This window comes from Cryptomeria japonica, chromosome 9, assembly GCF_030272615.1.
Source record: "Cryptomeria japonica chromosome 9, Sugi_1.0, whole genome shotgun sequence".
NCBI lineage: Eukaryota > Viridiplantae > Streptophyta > Pinopsida > Cupressales > Cupressaceae > Cryptomeria > Cryptomeria japonica.
The window spans coordinates 430069521-430088519 of NC_081413.1; the positions used below are offsets into that span (position 1 = coordinate 430069521).

At 37.2% G+C, this 18999-nt stretch overlaps 1 protein-coding gene across 1 annotated transcript in view; it reads left to right on the plus strand.

Moving 5' to 3' along the window:
• The first annotated feature begins 7257 nt into the window (after window positions 1-7257).
• LOC131077852 (transportin MOS14) overlaps window positions 7258-18999 on the plus strand; it is a 334725-nt gene continuing 322983 nt past the window's right edge. The window contains exon 1 of the mRNA XM_058015436.2: window positions 7258-7717. Within this exon, the coding sequence (XP_057871419.2) occupies window positions 7499-7717 (219 nt within the window). The 5' untranslated portion in view covers window positions 7258-7498. The remainder of the gene's footprint in view (window positions 7718-18999) is intronic.

Sequence of the window (18999 nt, forward strand, 5' to 3'; positions counted from 1 at the left end):
TTTAAGAAATTGTATGGTCAAGTTGACGAGATTAAGGGCTACAAGCTTGATAGTGAACTCACAACTTTTGATCCCAAGGATTTTGATAAAATCCAAGATTATATCACAAAAGCAATTGAGCTAAGAGCAAAGCTAAAGGATTGTGGAATTGGCAAAAAGGATGCTCAATTGGTTTATAACTTGTTGGACAAGCTTCCTTTAGAGTATGCAGCCTTTGTATCTAGCTTTCACACCCATAGGTTAGCTCAAGGTTCCTCATACACTTCTCCCTCATTTGATTCATTCATGGAGATGTTGATACTTGAGCAATATAAGTTGACCACGATGGGGATTCTCAAATCTTCAAAGTCACAAGCATTGCTGGCTAACAAAGGGAATCAAAGTAATCAAGGAAAAGGCAAGAATCAAAAGCAACCTAAGTCTAAACCACAACAAGATGGAGCACAATCTTCCTCTCCACAACAAGGTGATTCACCATTCTCACCTAAGAGGAAATCATATAAGGACAATATTTTTAGTGGATATTGCAAGAAGTCAGGACATGATGAACATCATTGTTATAAGAAGGATATTGATGACTTAAAGAATCTTCTTGAGAAGAATAGAATCAACCTACCTTCTAGAATGTCTACATCAACTTCTTCTTCCAAGGATAAAGGAAAGGATCACTCTTTTGGGAGAGATAAAGGAAAGGGATGAGCTCTTTGTGCTACTACAAGTCATGATTCAAGGAGATGGCTTCTAGATTCAAGGGCTTCTCTTCATATGGCATCTTCGCAGTCTATGTTTTCTACATTTGAGCCTTGCCACATGCCGCAAGTTTTGATGGGCAATCATACATACATGGATGTGATTGGGAAAGGATCTATTGCCATTGGGGATAACTCCTTCAATGATGTGTTGTGTGTACCCCACTTGACAAATAATCTTCTTCCATCTATCAAATCACACATGGGGCAACTAGGAAAACTATGGAGTTCACACCTGATTCAGTTATCATTAGAGACTTGGAGAGTGGAGCTATCATTGCGACTAGAGTGGTTGATCATGCATCTCGGTTGTACTCTTTTTCAGATTTTGGTCCTATTGATGAGGTTGATTCTTCCTATGTTGATGATTCAGATTTTGAGGAGAACTTTGGGCATTTGAACTTGGGGATTCTCACATGTAACCCCGTTCTTGAGCCTTGCATTTCATCTCCTCCTATTGATATCACACCACCTATTGCACCTGATGATGCAACTAGTGCGACAATTTTGCCTTCTTGTGATTTAGTGCAACAGGATATTTCATGTCTTCCAGTTTCAGTTGATTGGGATGCCTACTTGATAGACATTGCAGGTTTGTTTGTGGACTCCTACATTGCAGATTTGGGAGACACCATTGATGACATTCATCTTCTCTTTGATGAAGATGATCCTTCTTTGATTGTTGTGAGGGATCAGTCTGACCCTCTTGTGCATTCTCTACATGATCAATTTTTAGAGGTTGACATGATTGTGGATACTTTTGTACAACACTTGGAGGAGGTCTCTTTATCTTTTGAGGAGACATGTGAGTCTTTGGATATTGTTCTACATTAATCTCCACTAGATCTTGGAGTGCCTTTTTCAGTAGTGTGGCACAGTTTACCACCTTTGGAGGGGGTACCTTTTAGCATCGACATGGGGACACTTGAGCAGTTTTCAGAGATTCCTTTCATCATGAGTATTTTTTCTCCATCTCCCCTTCATGGTTGGGGAGAATTTTTGGATACACCTTTGGTTTTGTTTCTTCCTAAGGGGAGGAACGTGGTTCGACGTTCGTGGAGCATTTTCTTCATTCATCTTCGAGCTTCTATCATTGGTGCAGATTCCACATTGAGGGGAGGCTTCCCAGTCTCTCTTCTTCTTCTTCTTCTTCTCTCATATGAGGGGGACTTTTTCCTCACATGGGGTTTTGTTCTTCACATACTTCTATGAGAGTTCTTTGTATCTAGTTTTCATCTCTCTTTTGGGGGAGGGTTTTTTCCCATTGGGTTTTTCTCTCTTTCCCCGCTTTGTGAGAGATTTCATTGTATTGGTTTGTATGCATTTGCATTTGTACATGGGTGCCTAACATGGCCTCATAGGCGGGACCTATCTTGCATTGCTTAGTTTAATTGTAGACTTAAGTGCATTCCCCTAAGTTGCACTTAAGGGGGGGTGTTGGTGTAAATAATTATTTATCTTGGATATTATTACACCTTACTCAAGTTTACTTAGGAAATGCATTTCATAGTAGTTTGGGTATGAGACACTTGGGTGTTTGTGCCACATTGGGATAGTGTGTGTAGGAGAATTTCCACCTTTTATGGTGTGATCTTGTTGTTACACTCCACATTCAGTGGATGATCCACCTCATGTGGAATATTATATTGTTTCTCCTACCTACCCACACCTATTTCCTACCTACCCTTGTTTCTTATTGAGCCACATGCCATGTTTGTGTGCTCGCATATCCATATAGCCTTGCCTATATAAGCATGCTCATATTCATTGTATGTAACGATTGATGATCCAGTTGATCAGTATTTTCATCTTGATAGAATACAGTTTATTTCTATCATATATTTTGTCTCTCTTATTTGTGCTTTCCATTGCTGCTTGATCTTGGCAAAATCTCACATGATCGAATGCTATCCTACTTGCTTGGAAGCTTAGTTTCTGGTTTTGACGAGGGTTTCATCGTCAGAGATTTTGATGAATTGAATAAGTGGTGTTGGTGTAGCTTCTAGTGGAGTTTCAAGATGTTGTTGGTGATCATGTTCGAGACCTGGTGGATGGAGATCATTATTGTAGCGTGTGGACCTATATTGGGGTCCCGATTGATCTAGGTTATGGATCGACTTTAATGTAACATGTGGATTGGACCTCTCAATGTGTTTCTGGGATGTCTTATGTGTTGGATATTATTTGTTTGGTCTAAGGCCGACATGGTTTGTAATTATGTAATTAGTTTATTAACTGGTGGTCGAACTAATTATTTATGGTCGAGGGTTTGTATATATAGATGTAAGATCTCATTGTAGATCATCATGGTTATGTTAGAGGTCATGGTCAAGGAATGTAATGTGCGAATAATGTAATATCATTCAGGTAGAGGATTTGGTCGATTATTGGAGATCGAACCGGGTTTATGTAAGAGGATTCACTCCTCCGGTATTGAGCTTAACCGGAACTGTACTCAGGCATATGAGATGCTATCTTTTGCAGTTCAACACTTCTCCGGATTGTAGTCTGGATTTCTATGTAGTCAGTGAGGCTCCTTTTGTGACGAGCAGTGCACTCTAGGCTGTTGGCCTTCCTGCAAGTGTAGGCCCCTCAATTCTAATTCACATACTTACTGTAGAAGTATTATCTAACTGTGGGTAGGCTGCCCACCGTGATTTTTCCTTTTACCGGGTTTTCCAATTATAAATCTTGGTGTCACGTGGATTGTTTTTATTCTGTGATTATTGTTTATGCTTAATTGGTTTAACTGTTATTCCGGTATTATTGTTTTGGGTTGGTATTAAAGTTTTAAATTGCTAATAGTTATGGTAATTTGTGACAACTGATTCACCCCCCCTCTTAGTTGTCTCCGGTTATTTGAACTGTCTAACAAGCTTCTTCTTCAAGTTTTTTTGAGCCTTGCTTCTTGCTCTCTATTTTTTGTTTGCTCCCATGGACACTCTAATTTGCCTCCTCTCTGCTAAAACTAAAATAGCCTTTTAGGGGGAAATCACGGATAAGCATTTGTTGGTAGTCTTAAATTATTCCAGTACTCTTATCATCCATGCAGTCAAGAAGATTTTAGGGGAGGCATTCATAATGATGTCCCGTACATATAGAGTTAATACAAACATCCCAGTTGGATTTCTTGCCACCATCATTAAAGTTGGTGAGCCAAAGGTGACAACCAGACATCTTTGTAAGAAACTATTTAACAATTCTCTACTGGGGGACATTTTTTTTATCGATATTAATAATTTATTTTATTAATATTAAAGTATTCAAATTACAAAGTTTACAACCATCAACCAAAATAGACTGGTCATTGAAACAAAAAACCAGTACGTCCCCTCCCACAATCTTCATCAACTCGAAAACCCTTGATCACCTATACCGAATCATGCAAAACATTACAAACAATTAATATTTACAGAGACCCAACCACTCATGCAAACCCTAGAAACTACCCTCCATTACCATCCTACCACTATAGAGAACAAAAAACAAAACCCCCATTGTATCAAACTCAAAATTCATCTACCATGCCCCTATTACATAAATTTTAGAGATAACACCATTAACCAAGAGAAAAAAACAAGAAGACAAAGAGAAAATTACTCCATGTTTACGGCCACCCCGCTTGTGCTCTACCTCTTCACCTTCACCACCCTCCCTTGTCTCAGGCCCTGTTTCCCTTTTCCTTTCACCTTACCGTCAACAACCACCATCACACCTCCCGCCATAGCCCATCTTTGTTAAAGGTAGGTCTTCAGCGATTCTCGCCCAATGAGAGCCTCTACCCATCATTCATCCCAATTGCACTTTGTAGGCCAATTAATGAATGGGTCCAATTCATATAGCTCCGTTGCATTTGGGTCCTCAATTCCCTAGGTCACATAAAAACCTTGCCCCTAGGATAGCCCACTCCAGAATGGAATCCAATCGAATTAACCATTCCTCATCCAAGATTGCTCACATCGCCCATTTGATGGTTTTTGTGGCCTCACCCATTTCAAATCCCCACACAACGACCATAGTCACAATGTCCATGTTGGACCTATAGTGATGCTTTGCCTAAAGAAAAACATCTCCCAACAAAGCCTCCATCACCTACACAAATTCGTCATCTCCAAATTTGAAAAGCCCTTTTAAGCACTTCACAAAAGCCAACACAAAGATTGCCACCTATGGTTGCGATGTCACAAAGGGGAAATTGGTTTCCATTGTCTTCTCTTTGCACAAACATCTTAGCTACAGTCTGTGGAATAAGACATTCAACACCCCCTTTTATTACTACCTCAAATCTCTCGTCCCATCAAACATTCTCCCTTGTCATCTCAAAAATGCAACTTTCATTCACTTGCTTGCTAACCATGCCATTCATCTACGATGAGAGTATGGTAGTCCTCGACCCTCAATTCTCCCACATCATTAAATGATAATGCCCATTTAGATAGAGCATCCGCTACCTAATTTCTCATACATCATATATAGCTAATTTGGTAGCTTTGTAAAGTTTCCAATTCATTACAAATGGCAAGGTTGTACTTCCGTAAGTGCCAAGATTGTACTTCCCCTAAAATGATTGCATTGATGGTGATTAATGAATCACCCTCCAAATAAATTTTCGACAATCCCAAACGTTTGCCAAATTTAACCCCCTGAAGGGCCGCCATTGCCTCTACCACATTATTTGTACCATCCTTTAATTTTTTTCCACCCATAGCAATAAGATTCCCTATACAATCCCTTGCCACAAAACCAATGCCCGAAAGCCCTAGATTTCCCTTAGAGGCACCATCAAAATTAATTTTACACAAACCTTCCTTTGGTTTTTTCCAAGTAACCTCCAAAGATCTTTGATATCCGAATTAACCTGATCAAGCCCATTCATGGCTCGGTGTTTGATGCCTAGCCATTTCATCTTGATCATTTTGAACTCACAAGTGAAGGTGACATTCGATGGTCTAAAGGACTGAGAAGCAACTGCACCAGTTGTTTCTTCAATCAGATAATTAATTTTGAACAACAACCTCTCCATTGATTCCTTCTTGTCTTGAAATATGTGTCTATTCCTTTTCTTCCAAATCTTCCAAATGACAGATGATGGGAAAATTTCACATACACAAGAAAGAGTTGGTTTCCTTTTTCCACTTAGCCATCCAATAAAGAGTTGCTTTAGGGTTTTCGAAAGAGGTCCGTACCACTCCAATTTTTGTAAAATCATTTCCCAACACTTAAAAGCCACCTCACAATGGAGAAGCATATGATCCACATTCTCTTCAACATTTTCACACATCACACATTTTGAAGGCCTCATGAATCCCAACCTTTTTCTTCTTTCACCCATTAGAATCCTACCCTTGATTGCCAACCATGCAAAAGCCCCTACCTTTGGAAGGCACACGACATAACCAAGATATAAATATCATTTGCCACATAACCAAGACAATTGACCCAAGGATACAAATATTGCCTTTATGGCCAATCAAACAGGTAAACTCAAGACCAAATATGATTGTCCTAATATGGGATAATGTTTAGGGCTAAGTCAACTTTGGCATTTATGCCATCTCCATTACCACCATCGAGGATTGTTAGCTACACTCATACCTGTGAAGCCAGGGGGAATCAATGCCTGGTACTTGCATCAAAACACACAAAACCTGCACACATACGCATCCATATATATAATATGAAAAATAGGATTAGTAACCATAATCAATCCTTAAATATAATCAATAGAACATATGTTAGTACATCATAAATATGGAATATTCAAATAAAAGAAGATACCATTAAAATATATTATTATTAAAAGTAGAAAATAGTAGATTTTTCTTTTGTACACATTCTTTTTCTAAATAATCATATTAAAATATATATATATATATATATTTATCATTTTTAAAAATTAATATTAATGTAAACATACAATTGAGATCGATTCAATCGTCTTGCATCCTTTTATCAATTTTGAACCATTGATTTCAATAAATAAGTTGAAAACGTCATATAAAATATGCCTTCAACATAATAATTAAAAATTCCAAATAAAATGCAACTTATTGTAAGCTAATTAATCAATATATTTTTTTCTTTATAAATTTCAGAATCTGAAAATTCACTTTCTAAAATCAATTCTTATACTCAAAACTTTTTTCTCGATAAAATATACGTAACCATATTCCTCCTGACAAACCCACTACACATTTGAAGAATACAATGCGTTGAAGGCATATGGATACGCTCAACGGTATAGATTCATTCCAATACTGCTTGAATGAAAACGCACCGTTCGGAATGATTAGTGAGTCATTTCCCTAAATACAAAACAGTGGGAGCCAAGCGTCTTGATGCAAGTCAGCGCTATTAAATGGGACCCACCATTATTCTCGTTGACCCAATATCCGTATTATCAATTAGTCTCCGTGGCTGCCACGTAATCACCACGTACGATCCATTCGGATAGGGCGACGTTGACCGCTAGTACTCAACAAAACCACTTCATTTCGAAAGACAAAGAAACTGCTAGTGGTTTCGAAGTTGAAGGGGGAATAGAATTTGTTCATTCCTTCCTTCCATTCTTTTCGCCGGGCGAGGGTTTGTGTGAATGTCAGCTACGGATACGTATTTTTTAAAGTACTGATTGTCAAGTTGGAAAAACGCAGTGAGGACTTGCTTGGCGCCTCTCTGAAACAAAAACATTAAATTTTTGCAGCAAAGGAGATTTTAAAAGATTTTGTAATTAAATTCTGTAAAGAGGAATGATGACAATGGAGCTGCAGATTCAGGTGGCGCAGGCAGTTCAGGTGTTGAATCATGATGTACATTCAGGCAACAGAGTGGCTGCCAATCAGTGGCTTGTGGAATTCCAGCAGACGGATGTAGCGTGGGAAGTGGCTACCACTATTCTTGCTTCGAATTCGCCTTTCTTGCAAGATTTAGAAGTCGAGCTCTTTGCTGCGCAGGTTCTTAAAAGAAAGGTGGGGATATTTTCTTTTAAATTTTCGCCTTTCAGCTGGATTATTTGAATCTTGTAGTGCTCCGATCAATAAATGTTTAGGGTTAGAATTATGACACAAATTCTACACTGAGTATGGCTTCCATGCAACTTCTTTCAAGAGCCTGACGAAAAGCTCAAGAATATATTTCTCTTTGTAAGCTTATTTGCATCCACCTTTGTTTCTTGCTGAATCGAGGAAACAATGTTGATTGTGAGAGTAGCTTGAACGAATGGACGAAAGAAAGAAATAATGCTCACCAGATTTGGTCTCCAAGGCCACCACGCGAACATACGAATTGTAGATGATACAAGGTTTATCAAACAAAATTCGAGACATCGTTGCTTGTTTCTTTGAGGTTGACTTGTTTCTTTGAGTTCCGCAGCAATGTCAATCCAACTAGATTTGAGACATTGTTACTTCTTTTGCTAGGTCGAATTTTCTGCTGTTTCTTTTCATTAGAAAGGCACTTATTTTTGCTAATTATGGTACACGTGTTTATTACAATTTAGTTATTTGTAACTTTGTAGTATGATAAAATATTAGCAAGATATTGTGCAGGATTGTGAAAAAGAGTGTTTTTGAAATGGGAAAGACTTTTTGGCATCTTCTTCTGCAACCCTTTGTTCTCATCCCTTAGTTGATGAATCTCTTCTTGAACTTGTTCTCATTTTGACACGCAGAAGGAAAATATACATCCTGTTTCTGATCAGACTTACTACTTCTTTGAAGTGACCAAAGATATTTTCCTAGAAGGAACCATCTTTGGAATTCTGAAGATTGATAACCCAAGGTGATACTACATTGTTTCCATGCATAAGGTTGGCAAAAGAGAATGTCATGTTCAAGAAGTGCCACATTGCAGAAAACTTCATGTTGAAACGACTTGATTGTGTATGTGAGACAATGACAATATATCTAGTTTGATTCACCTAACCAATTTTATATGGTTGAGGGTGAGATCTGTTGGAATTGTTTTCAGTTGCACCAAAAGCTCGAACTATCAACACCCAATACAAATGCCAGATTTAACTCAACCCATAGGAGGCGGTTAAGTCATGTCACGAATCCCCAAGGAGGTGCTGACCACCAAGTCAACAATCTCCCCCTCAGCACGGACTGAGCCTTAAGCACCCACTGAAGGGAGACTCAAACCTGTGACCCAAGGCTCTGATACCAATTGTTGGGATTGTTTGCTGTTGCACCAAAAGCTTGAACTAATTATTATTATTATTATTATTATTTCCCTCAAGTTCAAATTTAAATTAAAAAGAAAGGGAAATATAAAAGGTAAAGAAGAGGGAAAGCCAAAAGGCGTCTTAGTGGTTATAAACGAGCAGCTTGGGCTTCATTTGAGATATACTTGGTTTTGTTATTGTCTTCTGGAGAACTTAAGAGCTTCTAGCTTTCGGTTTAAGAAACCTGAGGTTGGAAACCCTTGGAATTTAGGTGGATAGGATGAAAACCGAAGTCTACCCATTTGGTGGATTCATTTCAGAATTCAGATTGTGCTTCCTTGATCAGTGCCCTAATTTTTGGGTGTGATGTTTCAAGGTACATGGATGAAGATTTTATGATTGTTTTTTGGAAGCATGCCACAGTGCCATAATTGCTACAGTACCATATTGATACAGTAAACCTCTGCCATTTCAGTTCATCTTGTTTGCTGTGTATTTTCTGTTAATAGAAAAATACTAAGTTACAGAATACGGCGATTTTCATGGATGAGGTTCGAATTTAATCGAATTTCAAACTTTTATAAAAAAATCGTTCAAATTCGGCCATAAAAAAATTCTGCTAAAAAGTGGGCAGACGGCAGAATAACTTTAACAAAAATTACAAATGTGAAATAAAGTAATCCAATACAATGACACTTTTGTATATAAAAGAAATGGCAAGTTCCTAGAATAAGAGGGTGGTTTCCTGCACGCTAAGATTCAATTCAACATGGTCCCCGGCTGTAGCTAAATAAAGGCCAGACAGAAAATGGTAACTTGCAAACCCACATTGAACTATTACCTAGTAAAAATTTTCTTAGAGAAATGCAGGTGTCAAGTGCACTTCCTTCTGCAGGTTCAAAAGGGATTCTGCTGTACATTATATTAGGCATATCATATATGATCACTAGCATTACTGAAATTCCTATGTTTCTTATGGTTTATATTTTTTAAATGTGCCATCTTTTTATAATGACTTCAAATCTATTTAGCAATGTTAAGCTATTTTGATAATTTATTAGAAGTATACATGTATTTAAAAATAAACAAAATTATATAAGGCGAATTTTATCTGAATTTTTTTTTTCGAATTTTTCCCTTGTCGAATTTCATCCGAATTTCATGGCTGTCGAATTCAAATTCGAATTCGGACCTTGTGACTTAGGAAAAATATATACATTGACTGGAAATTAACTATGAATTCATAATTTCTGAGTTTATATGTACATTGGGTGTCCATATCTTGTGTTGGATGTGACTGTTTAACCGTGTGGGATTTGCAAAGAGGATGGCAATGGTCACTCAAACATTTGGGTGAATGTTATAGTGCTGGGCACCAAGATTTATACATGGGCATGAGGGTAAAAGCAAAATAATATTACTGGGCTTGATGACAGTCATCTGGATCAGTACATGAGGAGAATGAATAGAGTTCTCTTTTATATCTGCTGTTTGTGTTTGGACAGGAAGCATCCAAGGCAAAGTGTGAGTCTGAAAGGACTCTAAAAGAGGTGACATGAGGCATTTCTGGGCAGAAATCAGAAACAGGGAAAGGGCTGAAATCTCTTACTATGTATGACTATGGACTGGTTATAGTAGCAACTCATTCTCCTTCCACATTTGCCACTAATTTATGAATGAAGACCCTGCATTGTATGAGGTGTTTGGAAGGACATAACATCGAGTATGAGCAGATTGTCAATTGCTGATTATAATTTTTTGAGTTTTGCAATTCTACTTTCAGATTGATGCAGAGAAGGAATGGTCAGAAATTGTTGTTCTTAATAACTTTGTACCAGCTTTTGCAAATTAAAGGAAACTTCTGTCATTTCTGTTATATACATGTTGGGAAACATTAATCTATATTGTTCAGTTCATGTAATTTCCTTTCATACATGAACGGAGAAATATGTTCAAAACATCTTATCAAATATTCACACCTCTGCAAACTCTGAAAATAAACATCTGCAGTTCTGACATGTGCATACTCAGATCTGGAAAATCATATGAATTGTACATGGGCAAACTTTTTGTCATAATGCTCAGTAGCTAGATAGTGCAAAAAAGTTGGGTAAGATTTAGTAGGGGATCTCACAGAGTGCAAAAATTTAAGATGATAATTGCAAAGCAGGCAATTTTGATTTGTATAGTTTCAAATTCATCTTTTGTGAACAAACATTTTCCAATTCAAGGAAGTGGGTAGTGAATCTTGTCACTTCTGATTGAAGAAGTTCCTTGCCATCTATGAAGGTGCATATAATTACACCTTTGCGATATTGTAAATAAAATTGGTGACAATGTGGGTCCTTACTAATACAAATTGAACCCAGGAAAATTTGCCAATGCCTTCCAAAGTTAAATTGAGACAATGTGTCATTCATGGGCTTCAAAACTGCTGCTACATCTCCATTAAAAAGCTTCCTACAACAACACAAACAACACCACTCTTTGTAATGAATTGGACCACAATTATGGCCCCATCTCAATAACCACCTCATCAAATATAGTGAAAAGTGCTTGCATTAATTTCACTCAATTTAATGCATTCACATATCGAAGGAACATTGTGCCAAGCTTAGATGCCACAAGAAAATTGATGAGAGTATAGTTTTTGCTATTAGCCCACCCATTTAATTAACATGATAGTGCACCTTGTCTTAGCCCACTCCCTTCGATGTTTTGCAGGGACATTGCTCACATTCTTTACTACATCCCTCAACATGTTACTCTTCAAACTTTGATATGAGTGAGATTTGAACTTAAGATTTGAACCTACAATGGCGTTCACCATAGCTTGTAAACATGTAGATTTGATGACATTGAACAAGAAGCTTGAATGGTAACAAAAATTATCGAAGGCCTTTTTGGCCTACTCATGAACAATCTTCTTCCAATCTGTACATTCTAAAGTTGGTTGCTATCTTGCTGTAGTACAAGGTGCAAAGAAGACATAAATGTTTTTGTCCCTTGTGTTAGGTCTCTATGATGTACAAGGTGTAGATGAATCTAAAGGATCAACTTTGGCCTCAAAAGATGTTGATCCTATTGTTGCCTTTGCCTTTTTTGTTTAAGTTACTGCATAGGACTCGAGCCACCAAAGCTTGATGTGTGACATATGTAGGGGATTGTTTGTAGGGCTTAACATTAAGCCCTAGTACCTTTATCCAAATGCCATTGTGTGACATCTATAGGCAGCTGTTTGTAGGGCTCAACATCATACCCTAGCACCTTTTCCAAACGTCAAATGAATTGATAAATGCCTCCATAGCATTCAAGCCCAAACAATTTGCATGATTTTGTTTGAATTAGGGACGACTATGCCATACATCAATGCAAAATCTCTTTTTCATGGCATGATGACTTGAAATTTGCAAGAAAGAAGACAAAAAAATATGGTTAGGTTTTAGAAAACACTACATACAATTTTTAAAAATTCCGTATAGCTAATCCTAGCCTTGGCACATACAAAAAATAAAAAAACTCCCAACCCTAACCCCAAACCCCTAAATTTTTAGAGTTTAATATTAGTGGTTACATATTAGAAATAAAAAAATCTCTAATTGTAATAGTATACCCGTAAAAATTGAGAGTTGAGGGTTAGGGTTAGTTTCATGCTAGAAATAAAAAAATCCCTTACCTAATGACTGTAATGTCCCCACTTTGAAATATAATTTAATAATGAATAATAATAATAAAATTAAAATACAAAAGAATAAAAATAAAATTTAAATTAAACATAAAAGAATATAATTAAATATAATTAAAATTTAATTAAGTTAATGAATGGTCAAAAGACATGAAAGGAAAATTTGTGACTTCCTCAAACATGAGATATAAAAGGGAGGAGAACCTCACGTGAGAAGGGGACAAAATGGAAATCAGAAGTGCAGATCTGATTGTGAAAGGTTTTGTCCCTTTTAAAGGGCAGAAATAATAAAGAGTTGCACTTTTTCAAAGGGTGCTAATGGTGAAAGGGTGTATCTCTTGCCAAAGGTTTTACATGATGAAGTGGTGTGACCTCTCCCTCACATTGAGAGATATAAAGGAAAGGAATCAAAAGCATTCAGTGACATCACCATTGATTAGATCAGATCAGAACTGTTACTAAGTTACAGGCAGTAAAATCCTTGTTCTTGGTAGTATGCATGGGGATGTGCTTAATATGCATGCTTAATACATGAAACTTGATAATGTTCCTATGCAGAATTTAGCAGTAATATTAATATAGACTGCAATATGTAAAGTTTTATTCAATTGCAATAAAAGAACATATTATATATGTGAGAATTTTATATGATTATATTGTCTAATAATCTGATTGTTTTGTTGCAGGCAGAAGGAGAGAGATCATTAATATTTTTATATGTCTTCTCCAAATGATTCATGTCGGGCTTTATATGTTTAGAAGACCGGTCAATAGATGTCTTGACCGGTCATGCCTTTTAGACATGACCGATCAAGGCACCTATTGATCGGTGCACATCCCGATTTCGGTTATGTTTGTTAACTGACATTTAATACTTAGCACTCGGTTGAAACGGTGTTAGTTATGATGCTTTGTTAATGGCTCGAATAAATGTTTATCCCGATAACAATAAGCATTACATATGCTATCGGGTTAATACCCCGATAGCATATTAATGCCGATTCATAAATGAATCGACATTAATATGCTATCGGGTTACTAGCCCGATAGCATTCAGATCGACGCTTAACTATGTTAAGCAAGTCGTCAATCTTTATCCAATGTCAATATCATAATCATGATCAATGCTATAATCTGATAAACATATTCAGTTCGGAAAGCATAAATCAGATAATCTAATAACATAGATGAGTAAACCAAAACAGAATAGAGGAGATTAAAGGGTTAGGAAAGTCTTATCTTGCAGAAGCTACTAATGCATTAACACTCCCTCTTAGCTTTGGAAGATAGATAAAGGAACCTGCATCACATTTCTTTTCCATAATGTCAGTCTCCAAGAATATATATCATCTATACATATGATATGAAGTACCATCAGGACATAAGATACAAATATAAAACATCACTCTAAGTATGTGACATAGAGTATCACCTAACCATGTGATATAAAAGATTCATCATTTTATTATGACACCTGAACACGTGATATCGGTATTGCCTAAACACGCAATACTAAGGATAAACATATGAGGATGGTTAGATTCTCATCTTATCCAGGTTGTGATATGTGCACAAACATTTTATACAAATGTTTTATCACAACACCATCATGGCACATCCATGACATACCAGAGATTCAACATGATGACTGGTTTAGAGAATCATAAGATCGTCACCTTATGATGTCTGCATACAAGTGTTCATAATCTCAGAGATTGTCACCTCTTAGATATGAACACAGGGGGTGAAACCTAGAATGTCCCAACATGACAAAAGAAGTTTACACATTAAACATCTTATTTACAAAGCAAATTACCTTTCTATCATACCTAAACCTTTTCTGAAGTGATCAACCTTCACTTTGGAAAGTGGTTTGGTCAAAATATTTGCAGTCTAATCTTTTGTACTAACATATTCCAATTTGATCACATTTTTGTCTACCATGTCTTGTACATAATGGTATGGAATCTCAATATGCTTAGATCTGTCAAGAAATACTGGATTTATAGAAAGCTTTATGCAGCTCTGGTTGTCACAGTGGATGACAGTGGGTTTCATGGGTTCACCAAATAGTCCCACAAGCAACTTCCTAAGCTATACTGCCTCTCAAGCAGCCATGGAAGCTGCAATGTACTCGACCTCGGTGGAACTTTGTGCTACAAAAGACTGTTTTTTGCTGATCCAAGATATCATGGTTGATCCTAAACTGAAGCAACACCCTGAAGTGCTTTTCCTGTCAGTCACACTCCCAGCCCAATCTGAGTCTGTAAATCTGTGTAGGTCTAGATTGACTTTCTCATATTTGAGACCAAGGTTTAGAGTACCTTGTAAATATCTCATAATGTGTTTTACTGCAATCAAGTGAATTTCCTTAGGCTCACACATAAACTGACTTAAGGCATTGACCGCATAACAGATATTTGGCCTTGTATTCACCAGATACATCAGGGACCCAATCATCTGTTTGTAGAGAGTAGGGTTAGTGGATTGTGACTCTGCTGATGCTTCCTTAAGTTTATGTAAATTTGTTTCCATGGGAGAGGTCATAGGTCTACAGTTATGCATTCCGAATCTCTTCAAAATATCCAAGGTATACTTTCCTTGGTTTAGTATAATATTTTCAGAATTTTGCCATATTTCCAAACCTAGGAAGTAATGAAGGAGTCCCAAGTCCTTCATATCAAATTCTTTAGATAAATCTTTCTTACATTGATCTATGAGGTGATCTTCTCCTGTGATTAGTAAGTCATCAACATATAGAATCAATATTAACATATCACCTTTATTTTGTTTGTAGTAGAGATTTGGATCTGCATCATTTTTAGAGAAGCCTAGTTTAGAGAGATAGGTGTCAATTCTTTCATACTAGGCCCTGGGAGCCTGTTTAAGCCCAAGAGAGCTTTCTTGAGTCTGCACACATGAGACTCTGCACCCTGAATTTCAAATCCTTCAAGTTGCTCTAGGTAGACTTCTTCTGAGATCTCACCATTAAGAAATGCTGTCTTAACATCCATCTGGTGCACCTTCCACCCTTTTGCTGCTGCAATGGCTAGTACTGTTCTTACTGAGGTATATCTGGCTACAGGTGCAAAGGTTTCTTCATAATCTATTCCTTCCCTTTGAGAGAACCCTCTAGCTACAAATCTGGCCTTGTGCTTTTCAATACTGCCATCTGTAGCATGTTTGATTTTAAAAAGCCATTTAGATGAAACAACAGATTTCTTAGTAGGCCTAAGAAGGATGTCCCAAACATCATTCTTCATAATGGACTGATACTCTTCAGACATGGCATCCTTCTATACTTGATGTTTAAGTGCATCTGATACATTGTTTGGTTCAGCTTTAGAGAGATCATTCATAAGAGCAACATAGCTAGTGAATTTATTAGGTCTTTTGCTTTCCCTGAAGGTTCCTGAAGGAGCAGCAAACTTCTGAGCTTCTGCTACAGTCTTGGTGGCCCATAGAGGTCTTTTCTTGAGGTTTTCTCTAGGTGGGATTGGAGTTTCACCTATAGTTTCCTCAAGATTCTCCCTCTGAAGCTCATGAGTAGGATCTTCTTCTATGTTAGGATTGGGGATATAGATTTTAGGCTCTATTGTACTTAGGGCTCTTTTGAAGGCTAAATCTTCTTCAAAGATTACATCCCTACTAAGTTCAATATTTCTCTGACCATGTATATATATTCTATAGGCCTTGGATGTTTCACTATATCCTACAAGTATTCCCCTTTTTCCAGAAGGTTCTAGTTTTAGTCTTTTCTCTTTAGGTACATGTATATAGACAGGGCACCCAAATATCCTAAGGTGGCTGATATCTGGCTTTAGTTTGGTAAATACTTCCTCAAGAGTTTTATTTTCAAGATGTGAGTGAGGACATCTGTTTTGTATATACACAGCAGTGTTAGTTGCTTCTGCCCAAAGATTGATATTTAGATTCTGATCAAGAATCATGGCTTTGGCAGCTTCTACAATTGTCCTATTTTTCCTCTCAGCTACCCCATTTTGTTGAGGATTATAAGGTATTGTTAGCTCCCTCTTAATCCCTGAGTTTTTACAAAAATCTCTAAATAATTCTGATGTGTATTCCCCCCCATTATCAGTCCTTAGGATTTTAATTTTATTTCCTGAGTAGTTCTCCGTCAGTGATGTAAACTCTTTAAACCTACTAAGGATCTCTTCTGATTCTTTACACTTCAGAAAGTAGATCCAAGTTTTCCCAGAGTAGTCATCAACAAATATTACATAATACAAACATCCTCCTAGAGAGGGAACGGACATGGGTCCACATATATCAGAATGAACTAACTCTAAAACTTTGCTTGTCTTCCTAGTACTATTATGGAAGGCACCCTTGATATTTTTACCTAGGGCACAACCCTTGCATGCCTCTGAATGATATTGCTGCAACTTAGGTAAACCTGTGACAAGGTTTCCCATAGATGATAAAGCTCTATAATTCAGGTGGCCTAGTCTTCTATGCCAGACCTCATTTGCATTTGTTGCTTCATGAATTAGGGCTAGGTTGGGCTTTGTGCACAACTCATACAAATAGCCTTGTCTTTGACCAATGACTTTAGCTTTCTTGAGGGAAGAATTTCTTGGCCAAGCCAACACCTTGTTCTCCATGAAGGTTACTCTGTATCCATTATCTTCTAGGGCTGATATGGAGACTAGATTTCTCTTGATGCCAGGGACATATAGTACTCCTTCGAGTTGCAATGATATGCCTGTCTTCAGTTTGATGGTGCAGGAACCAATTCCTCTATCTGGATGTGAGGAATCATCTCCGATGGTTACTTCCTCATCATTATCCTCTGTCATGGAGTCTAGCACTTCTCTAAACCCTGTAATGTGTCTGGATGAGCCATTGTCAATCACCCAGGAGTTAGACTTATTTGATGCATGGCTTGTAAGTGCTGAGTAGAGGATATAGTTCTGGAAGTCATCTTCTCTTTTAGATTTTCCTGCTCTGGCAAATGTGGCTTGTTTGGTTCTCTCTGGACATTTTGCAACAAAGTGCCCGAACTTATCGCACCTATAGCATTGAATATGTGATAGGTCTCTCTTTGAAGTGTTCTTGCCTTGATGACCCTTCCTCTTCCTAAATTGCTTCTTCTTGGTTGTCTTATTTGAGTTAGTATTTAGAACTTGAAGGTCTTCGTCTATGTTCTTTTGTTTTATTCCCATCTTGTTCAATCTTGATTCTTCTTGGAGACAATCGTCCCTTAATCTTTCAAACTTAGGATACTTGGACCTTGCACTGATGCCTTGGAGGAATGTACTCCATCCACTAGGCAACCCATCTAGAGCAATGAATGTTAACTCTTTGCTTTGGATCTCGTAATCCAAAGTTGCTAGTTCATCTCTTAGAATTGATATCCGCATAAAGTAGGCGTTGATTGTCTCCCCCTTGTTCATGGTGATATGATTTATTTCTCGTTTTAATGCCAGAGTTCGACTTGCATTTGATATCTCAAATGTGCTTTCAAGTGCTTTGAACATTTTATAGGCTGTCTGATGTTTTCTTATGATGGGCATTATGTTGTTTCTCACCCCATCAACTATTATTTTGATGGCCTTTTCATTTCCCTCAATCCATGCTGTTTTGTCAGGTTCATTTTCAGGTTGATCATTTTTAGTTTGAACAAATGAATCCACTTTGTTCTCCTTTAAGATCATCTGGATTCTGAACTTCTAGGCTGAAAAATCATTGCCACCTCCGAGTCTGTCTTCGAATCTAATAGCGCTGGCCATTGGAGAAATGTGATGTAGTATATAACCTTGTTCTTAAATTATTCACAAAATTGAATAGCCTCAAGTTCGATCAACTTGGCTCTGATACCATGTAAAGTTTTATTCAATTGCAATAAAAGAACATATTATATATGTGAGAATTTTATATGATTATATGGTCTAATAATCTGATTGTTTTGTTGCAAGCAGAAGGAGAGAGATCATTAATATTTTTATATGTCTTCTCCAAATGATTCATGTCGGGCTTTATATGTTTAGAAGACCGGTCAATAGATGTCTCGACTGACCGATCAAGGCACCTTGATCGGTGCACATCCCGATTTCGGTTATGTTTGTTAACTGACATTTAATACTTAACACTCGGTTGAAACGGTGTTAGTTATGATGCTTTGTTAATGGCCCGAATAAATGTTTATCCCGATAACAATAAGCATTACATATGCTATCGGGTTAATACCCCGATAGCATATTAATGCCGATTCATAAATGAATCTAGCCCGATAGCATTTAGATCGATGCTTAACTATGTTAAGCAAGTCGTCAATCTTTATCCAATGTCAATATCATAATCATGATCAATGTTATAATCTGATAAACATATTCAGTTCGGAAAGCATAAATCAGATAATCTAATAACATAGATGAGTA